Here is a 10,903-nt window from a genome sequence, read left to right as displayed (position 1 = left end):
TATATATATACACACACACTCATATACACAATACAGCCTGTATCGATCGAACGTTCGTTCATCGCGCATGCTCAGAACATGCACGATCACTGAACGACCCTACACACGATAGATGGTCAACGATCGTCGTCCAATCCGATCCGCCGGTCCAGTCGTTCATTTCCAACGACTATCCGCGTTCGTTGGTTACTTTTTTTGCAAACGATTTTTGGCCAATCGGTCGTTCGTTCGTCGTTCATTTCCAACGATAAAAATTGGACGTGTGTACGCAGCTTTACTTTTGCTCTGCTTGTTGTGTCTTTTACAATTTTTAGCTTTATTCTGAAATATTAAATGCAAGAGTTTTGCATTCCAAACACTTGCTTTAGAAAATGACCAATTAAGCTATTAATAAAGACTTCAAAGTCATTGTTTTTTTAAAAGTAAGATTCTATTTGCTTTTTATATTTTGAACATCATGTAGATTTAGAAATCTACATTTCGCCAAATACTGGCGAGAGCCAGTAGATGGATCTACTGACTGATTGGACTCTTGTGTGAGTTCAGGAGGGGTAAGCGGTAGCAGTAGACAAGTGGGAGACCTTGGGAATTACTTTTTGCCAGGCATATATAGTGCAAGCAGCCACTTAATCAATAATTTGTTTCAGTGTTAGCCACCGATAGTTGCACAGTGAATGGAGAGATGTATGCAGCACAGGATTAGGGAACATTGTTCTTTGCAAATTACTTATTGGGAGGAATTAGGTCAAGCTCTGTCAGAGTTGCAGACAAAATCAGAACATGGTGAGTAATATAGGCTGCAAATGGTTTCTCCTTATCAAAGAAGAAAGACAGAGTTTTGTCCTTTATTCTCTTGGACCTCTGTGATATGAAACTATAAATCTCAGCAAGGAGGAATAGTGCTCCTACTAGGACATTGGGATTCAAGAGTCACACTTTCTGCAAATATTTGAACAAATGAAGCTATTCTCCAGAGGAAGCTTGATGTCCAGTAACTCTCAGTCTCCTATTTTTTCACCAGGAGAGATTTTCTTTACTTCTGAAAAGAAGAGCTGAAAGGTGTCTAGATTGTCAAAAATAAAAACTGAAGCAAAAGGTGCTTTTAGTAATTGGAAAACCTGCACATCCAAACCAGGCATTATGGTTACAGTCTGTTTTGGGGGCTACTGGCAACAAATTTAGTATTTATAGTTTTTAATAAAATGCAGATAATAATAGGTAAATACAGGGAACTAGTATATCAGATAGCTGGCAGTATCAATGCCCAGATACCTAGATGAGATAGTAAGTCCAATAAAGAGAACTTCAGAAAGTTGAAACAACCAGTTATTGAGAAATAGAAAAAAGATGTTATGGACAAGCAAAATGATAGCTGTCATGTTTTGGTCGATCCTGTCCATAGTCAATGCTGGAGGCAAAAAAGGACCATGGTGTATAGTTAGAAATAAAATAAAAGGATAATATTAAAAATAGACCAGAATATACAGACAGGTCATCAATTCACACCAGTTATCACAAAACATGGTCTGTATTGGTTTTAAATATACAACAAAACAAAATATACATAAAAAGGTATAGTTGTGTGTGTGGGGGGAGGTGGGGGTGTATTTGTAGTTCTAGGAAAAATAAACTTTTGTATACCTTTCATATTGCATTCATTTTGTTTATATTTGCATTTTATTTTTTTATATAAAGAACATATACATTTACAGTTCTTATCATATCTGTGTAATTATATCTTTGTGGTGTGGATTTGCAAATGAAGCAGCAAATCCCACTGAAGCCTCTAAAGCAGTGTTTCTCAACTAATGTTACTCTAGAGGTTGCTAGGGGGTCCTTGAGCAATTTGTGCTCTCAGGCCAGCTACCACTAACACAAATGCTCGTTTTGGCTATCTGTAAGGTTGGCATGCTTCTCACTGGCCAGCAATGCGAGCGGCATTCTTCTAGCTGACCACCACGTTAATACACTGTTGATTTGAAGATATAGTAATTATAGAAGAGGTCCCCTGAAGATCTGAAAGTAACTTCAAGGGTTGCCCCTTGTTAAAAGGTCCAGAAAGGCTGCTCTAAGGGGTAAATCATGATAATATATATTTTTTTTTTATAATTTTATTTTTTATTCAGTGAACAGTCATACATACTGGTATTAAACATTAAAACATACAAATCACCAACTGTGTTATCATCTTCTGCATCACAAACATATTATGAACAAACAAGCAGAATGACTGAGCACAGGCAATTTTCAAAATATTAACAAAAGTAACCAAAAAAAGAAATAGAGGCAAAATAGAGAAAGAGGGGGAGGGAGAGGAGAGGGAGGGGCACGGCATTGCAGCCCAGATTGAAGAAAGGCCAGATTTAACACAGTAGGGAACACATAGCAATAATTCAATGATATCCTCTGCATTCAAAACAGATCTTCGGCATTATCAGCCTCACTGTATACTGAAAGGTACACTTGAGTAGTGGTATACTGTATCCAATAGAACCAAGTATTTCGGAATTTATCCGATCTACCGTCCCAACTGGTAATAAGGTCTGCCATTGCCATAGTGTGATTCACTCTTCTAAACCATTGTAACAAGGTGGGAGGAGAGGATTATTTTCACAGGGCCGGAATACAGGCCTTAGCAGCATTTAAAAGGTGTTTATGTAAAGAAGCATGGTATTTCTTTTTAGACCAATCATTCAAATGTAAAAGGGCTAGCTCCGGGCTGTTACATATATCTACCTCTGTCAATTCTTTCATAACCGCCGCCACTCCTGACCAGAAAGATTGCAACTTAGAGCACTCCCAGAATATATGAAACAGGCTGCCAGCAGCCGCTTCACAACGCCAGCATCTATCATCTACTCCTGGATACATTTTGGCTAATACAGTCGGCACTCTGTACCACCGCATTCTTGCCTTTTTAAGGGCCATTGGGCTAGGCCAATCGGTAAGCTGAGCACTGCCATGGGGGACATTACCAAAGGCAATTTTTTTTAGATTACCGTACACTGGAAGGAGGGTCCTTAAATGCAATTTGGAGAGTAGTATATAAAAGAGTATACCAATCTTTTAAGTTACACACTTGGGAGATGTCTTTAGGCTGTATGTGGTGTTACAGAACAGTACTCCAGAGTGGCAAATTCCCAGTAGCTATTTCTTTTTTTATGATTTGTTTTGTTCAATCTCTTCAATATCAAAGTTTCAAAGTCCACAGAAGCAAAAAAGAACACACGAAAAGGGTACAACAAAGTACAGTGCTATAATGTCAATATCATGGTGCATTGCAAAGCAAACTGTGGGTTGGAAAAAGCAAAGGTTACAAAGACAGTGTTAACAATAGGAGAGTCTGAAACAACCAGTAACTCCAAAGTAAAAACAGGGTAAAAAAACCAATATACTGCATATTGTATCTGATTATCATATATTCACAAAGAAAATGGCATGAAAGAAAAGGGTTTCCAAAACCAAAATCTTAGCACCCATGATAAGCCCAGATAATGTATGTTTTTAAAAAAAATCATTTTTATTGTATTGTAGGACTGTTTACAACAGAGGACAGGCATGCCTGCAATTCCTCTGCATTGCCTTCCTAATCTTTATCATTCCAGGCACTCAGCAGGTTGTAGTGTTATTTTCTTTTTTTTATAGCTGGGGGGGGGGGCTATGACAAAATCTGCTTGCCATTCCACAGAAGAAAGGGCAGGCAGCCACAAAATAGAGGGGGGACCTCAAATATGCAGGGTTTACCTCAAACACATGATAGTGGCAAACCCAAACCTCATCCCTTCCTTCTTACTTTTTCTGCTGCCTTTGAGTCAATCTAGCCAAATATATTATTGAAGCATTTGGACAGGGAAACATGTACAGTGAGGCTTTGAGGGTAAGTATACAAAACAAATGAAATAAAACAAATATAAACCTTTAAAAATATATTACATTGAATTCCTTTAATTTAAATGTTATATTTTCTTTTAATAAATATAAATTCCATAATCACTGGTTTAACACGTTTCTTTTAATGTTTTAACCAGCCAAGAGTCACGCCTGAAGGAGAGTACCTACCACTGGACCATACAGATATCAACGTTGGGTTTGACAATGGAACAGACAGAATCTTCCTTGTATCTCCAGTTACCATTGTCCATGAGATTGATGAAGAAAGCCCACTTTATGAAATCAGTAAGGCAGACTTAGAGACAGCTAACTTTGAACTAGTTGTCATCCTTGAAGGCATGGTAGAGGCTACAGCAATGACCACGCAATGCCGTAGCTCTTACCTTCCAGCTGAGATTCTTTGGGGGAGTCGATTTGAACCAGTCTTGTTTGAGAAACGTAATCATTATGAAGTGGACTACCTACACTTCCATCGTACTTATGAAGTTCCTAATACTCCCACATGCAGCGCCAAAGAGCTTTCTGAAAGGAAATATTCCACAGTGACTCGAAGTTCATTCTGCTATGAGAATGAAGTAGCCCTGAACTGCATCTGTGATGAGGAACTACCTGCTCTTGTGGGCACCAAACCATCAAACTCTGAAGTATCTCTGGAGTTAGACATGCTTAGAGTGGTGGATCCTCTGGAGGAAATACTGCTAACATGATTCTCTGGATGAATTTTACTTGACCGTTTAATAGTTGGGTTTTGTTTGATGGGAACATAGCAGAGATCTTCTACAACTGAGGAGGTAATTTCTTCACTACATCTTCAACAGACTTTTTGAGGGGGTTAAGTCCTATTTGCTGGACAATGTTAAAAGGTGTGATCTAAACAAAGCTTCTGTTGGTGCTTATGTAGCATCATGCACATGTACAAGTGGTCAATGGATATTCAAGTCATCTGCTTTAACAATGCTAGATTGCTTTATTTATTTCCTTCTCTGCAAATGCAGCTTTTGCACTTGTTTTGCGACCATGAGTAGCGATGAGTTTATCACTCACACATAATACAGCTTAAGCCTATCAACCTGTCCAAAACATCAGCAAACTAAGGAAATCCTAACTAAAAAGACAAAACGTGTCTTATTCTAACTAGGAGAACACTTTATTGACTTCCATGAAGTGTAGAATTATGATTCTCCCTAAATATCATAAGAGTATATGATGAGATTTTTGATCAAATATATAAAGAGATAATATAAGCACAGCAAATAAACCCATAAATGCTAACATGCTGTACCATCCACATTCATAGCTAAAGAAGCTATTCTAAATCCTGGCCCAATGTGTTAAACAAAACAGCTTTCTTAACATGTATAGAACCAGGTACTTGTTAACCTTTATTTAAATGCAACCTCACCAAACTATTGTCATTCAATACATTAGTTGATATGATCGTTTTTTACAAAATAAATAAAAAAATAAAAACTGCAAAAATATAAGGAGTATATGTTATGACATCTAAATCATTAATGTTAGTCAACAAAAGGTCAACACGGCACACATCAGATTTTTTTTTTTTCTAATGCAAAAATCAATACAAACCTTGTACATTAAGTGGCTGACTGAACAAAATGAGTAAATCTTTATTCTAACTGCTGAACGAGTCTCTTACAGCTGGTCTGGAACGTCGGGGTCATTTTAATTCACTGAATGGTTTTCCTTTTGTTGAGTGGATTGCAGGGTTTTTCAACTAACTAGTTATATCTAGATAATGTGATGGGCTGGCAGTTTAATATTACTATACTGTTATTCAAACTTGAAACAGAATGGTGTCAAATTGTTGTATTTAATTTAATCTCAGCTACACACAGAGTGCCAAATGTAAACATTTGCAAAAAATGGATTGCTAGGTTACTGCCAAGCCCATTACAAGATGATTTTATTTTAGTTATTTTAGTGCTAAACTGAAAAACCTTTAAGTTTTATACAATTTGCCCAATGAGAAAACGGTATTATAATTAACAACCACAACAACAACCTCTCAGGTGCTTCCATCTACTGTACTATCAACCTCTTGAAGATAAAAAAAAATCTGAACAGTTCTCTTGTATCTCCTAAGGGCTTCAGTAAGAAGAGTTCTGACCACCTGCCTTGATGATTGTGAGGATTTTTTCACCTACTTTTTCTACCTGTTTTTCATTACCAACAATGCAACAGCTGTCAAAAACCTACAACTAGCAAGAGATGAGCTAAAAACTTTGGTGGACAGACTTTGATCCTGGAGCCCTTTAGAAAGATAGCACCCAAAGCTAAGATATGGGCCTTTAAAACAAACATTCTATGGGTGATCCTTTCTGCTTAGCGCAAACACAAATACCTAAAGAATATGTCAAAGTCTTGGATTGGACAACCTCTCGCTAATTATTATTATGAGCTATACACAAGAAAAAATTAGCAATATGTATTATTTTACTCTAGAACACAAACAATATCAAAAATATTTTGCCAAATGAAATATTCAAGTGTATAGATGGGTAATTTCAACAATTCATGACAATATTCAGTTACCCCTGCACATGGTGCAAATGTTTCAGGTTTGTTTTCAATAAAGCATATTTTGGACCTAAATTGAATTACTGATTATTTATTTGCATCAAATGAATGCTTTGCCCAGATAGTCACAGGTCTGCTAATGACTAGCTTTTAAAGTGGACCTTCTAAGAAAATGAAAGGTCAGCTTTACCAACAGCTCCCAACCTCTAAAGGGGGACAAGTATTTTTTTTTAATTCTAATAAAAACTTTCTTTTTGACAGGCCTCTGTAAGCAATATGTGTTTTGGGAGGCTGTCAGTAAACAGAACCATTCATTTTTGTGGAAGGTCCCATTTAAAGAAAGCTAACAACGGCTTTTGCAAAACTGCTGAAATATAGGATCCTACCGAGTCAAAAGTTATCCATCTTATTGTTACAAGTTCTACCTCTTACTAGGCTTTCCAAGCTGTTTGTAACTTTATTTTCTGCTCTGTTTCCTAGAAGACCTCATTGCTTTACATTGGTAAAAAAATATAGTGGTGTAATGTACACCTACACAGCCTTTACTCAGCAGCCAGTGCCAGATTTAGGCATTTAGGCAAGTTTAATAAGTTACAGTTTAGAGCAGGGGTGTCAAACTTTGGCCCCCAACGTCCTTTTTTTTGGCCCCCAAAGAAATCCTAAATATGAACTGCAGCTGGCCCACCGCTGCATTGAAAAAGTGCCGCTACTACATTTCCTAGCATCACTCGCATCTATAGGCCAGCGGGCTCTCTGCCTATGTGTGGCCCCACATTGGACTGTTTTATAGATACAAATGATGTCAGGAATTTTAGTAGCGTCGTTATTTCAATGAAGAGGGAGTTTCAGCGGCGGGCCACTCATAACATTTAGCTCCGCATCGGCCATGTCTGGCATTTCCAGCACTCCCCCTAAGCTGTACTTTTCCTTGCTACTCCAAAGCATGGACTTGAATGATTGGATTTTCATGGAAGAATATTGGTATTTTTATTGTTAGCCTGTGCAAACAGGACCCCTGGTTTTGGGCTTCAGAATCCACATGGCCCTCACAAAATTTCAGATTTTTGTGAGAACGTGTGATATCAAGGAGCTTTCAAGCTTCTGGGCCACACTAAGTCCAAGAATGGTTCTAGTTGCAGGTATACATCACCAGCCATGGCAGCCATCTAAAATATAGAACAGATAGCTTCAGATACTTGGGAATAGATTATTTAGAAACAAAGAAAGGGAAGAATGTGAATTTGAAATCTAACTCCTTGGCATTCAAGAAATTCAGGAATTTCTTAAATGCCAAATGCAAAATATAACACTTTACAATATTTTGAAATGACAAATTTACACTGCTTTAAAACTAAACTGCAGGGAAGTAGCTAAATACACAGAATTAATATACCATATGTAAATGAGCTGTTTTACCTGCAAAACTGATCAGTATTTCCAGCCAGCCTCAAGAATCATACATCAAGGTCCTATCCATCAGAGGAGGGGACCTGCTAGCACACTGATGTGCTTATTTTCTTGTTTCCTTGTTCCTTTAAGCATGCTCCTCACAATGAGTATTGAAGATAATTGGTAGTTCCCTGCTGCTGCCATTGGAGAACTACCAACGCTGCAGACTCATTTAGACTGTCTTTTAACCATTTATGAAAATACGTGGATCCCTTCTACCTCTTTCTTACCTACATGGACATGAAATATCAATGAGACAACTTACTACACTGGGTAACAAGTATCACCGGTCCCGTCAGATCCCCGAGGGAAGCCACTTGGCGAAATGCGTCAGGTCAAGAGACATACAATAATCACCTTCAATTAGCGTTACTTATTCTGGGATTCCTAATGCATAGTTATTGGTCCATATGTCCTATGACAATGAAATGGGCATGACCACATACAAATTAGTATTAGTGTTATTGCTTGTTTGAAATTTACGTCAATACAGTTGTATTTTTGTCTCAGAACCCCAGCTTTTCTTTCTTAATTTCCCAACTATACTCCTCACAATGCAATACACCTTACGGGCCCTTTTTCTGCCCCCCCCATCTCTGAGATCAGCTTTACAAGAGATGGTAAGAGGCTGAAGCCAGATTAATTTCAGGCATTTCCACAGCTTGCATTTAACAAGTACCATGTATTATTGTTATAAAGATGTATCATTGTTATTTCAATCCACTCCACATTTTGAAACAACCCCCTTAACAAAAAACAGTTAAGTACACATTTCTTGTTTCATTTCATGTCTTGCAGCTCCAAAGGAAACAAGACTATTGAGTTTGTGGTAAACCACAGTCTTCAGCGGGGACTGACGCTGTATTTTTTAATAATAATGTAAAGTATTAAACACATAACAATAATCAGAAAAACTCTGAATTCATCCACACATCTGTTTATCATAGCTAGTAACTGGTATTAAAATGTATTTAGCGCCAAACTTTGTTTTAATTTTGCATACAGTATGAATTAGTTAAACAGCTCACATTTCATTCATTTCCTGTCTTGAAGACACAACTACAATTAAAAATAAATATTTGCAAAGTGATGAAAAGCCTTCTAGACAATTATGACTGCAAAAGGTGTCCTTTTTGTAAGATTTTTATCATTTTCTGTCCAAGGACAAAATAGGACAAATAGGTGGGGCGATTCTCTTCTCTCCCCCATTGTGGTTATAGGGAGTGATAAAATAAACTGGCAGAGGTTTTATTTCATCCTCTTTTATTTTCTTTGCTAAATTCTAAGTGGAAAAACTTTGATTGAAATATATCAAATATCTCTCTTATATCAGATCACATATATATATATATATATATATATATATATATATATATATATAATTATATATATATCTTTTATCAGATATATATCTACTTTGTGTGCATCGAAAAGTCTATGCAAATCCAGATAGTATCTTGCTAAATTAGCAGTGGCATCATCACTGTGCAGGTTACAGCCTGTTCAGACAGTGGAGCTCCCTGCAGAAAACTACAGAGGGGGGCAGGAATGGGACCAATAAGTCTCTACAAGAGTAATAATAACCAGACTTCATTACAGAAGGCAATGGACAGTTTTTTCCATGCTGGAATATTCAATGAACCTAGAAGCAATACAAAAGGCAGATCAACATATTTGGACAATATTTGTGCAATCCAAAGTTCAGCTTTCAATCAAACCTAATCAGCACTAAAGTGTCATGTACAGGCACCTATAGGTTACAGAGGAAATAAACAAACAAACATGTGGCCCTAAAAGGCAGGCAACATGATAGTCACTTATGTGTCGGTGGTGGTTGCCATCTAGGTAGAAGCAAGGTTTTGCTTCCTTGTGTCAGATCTTCCAGCAAGGGAGAACAATGAGAATCCCAGTTTACTCCAGTTCTCCAATTCCCCTGAGATTAGCAGTCAGAGATTCTCCCTGTATATTACACATATATGTAAGGTAGTAGACACAAACCTAGGCCTAGGAACATTTACATATTAGGAAGTAGACTTTTTTTCTCATAAGAAATTCCAAATAATTTTTACATTGTAGGTACTGCTTCAGCACAATTACACTTGATCTTATATCACCTTGTAACCCAGCAAATCATTACTTTTAAGTTCAGGCTTACTTTAGGTTTATAAGAAAGTGGAGTTGGAGCAGAGTGCCAAGAGCTCCACACAATTTAGTTTATCTGCCCAGTACAGTAAAGATCTTCTTAAGGTATGTGTCTTATTTGGTGTTAAAATTAACATAGGTTTGAAGACGCATTTATGTGTATGTGCATGGAAGTATGTGAAGGCTGACAGTTGTTTGCAATCCCAAAAAACAATATCAATTTGGTGGTGATTATTTGTTGCTATCATACATATAGGATCATGACCTGATCTAGCCCAAAACCATAGCCAGACTGAGCAACTGTTATCTTAAATTGGAAGTAAACTCTTCAGTTCACCAAGAGGTGGGGGTTTTTGGCATGAGAGTGTTTTCCAAGCTCTTGGTGACATACTACTTTTTGTTTACAATGAATAACATTGCTCTATTGTCACTGCCAAATGTAAACCTAGATGACAGAAACATCTCCCGTACACACAAAGGGTTACATCAAGGTGATGTCCACATGATCACGAGGATTATGGTGGACCTGGAAGAGTCTACAGCAGAGATGTCTGCAGGGCGATGCAGTGGTTACAGGATCCTGAACATGGCATTGCTGGAGGGCACAAAAAAGCACTCCTAAAGTAATATTTAAGTATTTGCAGTAGTAATTCTGACAGTTACCACTACTTCCTAATTGAAAAATGCAAAGTTATTAAGGCCAGTTCAGCATTTTCTGCATTGCAACACTGTCTACAAGTGCTTTGAACTGAGAAAGAGAACAAAAGTCTCTGCACTGCTTCTTAGCTACAACCGCAAATAGAACAGCAGTGGGAGGACAGTGGCAGATACATTGTAATTCACTGGTATTGTAATGCAGTAATTTATGCACTCTTATTTTTAT

The 10,903-nt window shown here is 37.4% G+C and overlaps 1 protein-coding gene across 1 annotated transcript in view; it reads left to right on the top strand.

Moving 5' to 3' along the window:
* Positions 1-6,504, top strand: part of KCNJ14 (potassium inwardly rectifying channel subfamily J member 14) — a 31,232-nt gene extending 24,728 nt beyond the window's left edge. The window contains exon 3 of the mRNA XM_072425910.1: positions 4,029-6,504. Within this exon, the coding sequence (XP_072282011.1) occupies positions 4,029-4,598 (570 nt within the window). The 3' untranslated portion in view covers positions 4,599-6,504. The remainder of the gene's footprint in view (positions 1-4,028) is intronic.
* The last annotated feature ends 4,399 nt before the right edge of the window (positions 6,505-10,903 follow it).

Source organism: Pyxicephalus adspersus, chromosome 11, assembly GCF_032062135.1.
Source record: "Pyxicephalus adspersus chromosome 11, UCB_Pads_2.0, whole genome shotgun sequence".
Classification (NCBI taxonomy): domain Eukaryota; kingdom Metazoa; phylum Chordata; class Amphibia; order Anura; family Pyxicephalidae; genus Pyxicephalus; species Pyxicephalus adspersus.
The sequence above is the reverse complement of the archived record's forward strand: the minus strand, read 5'-3'. Positions and strand labels throughout refer to the sequence as shown.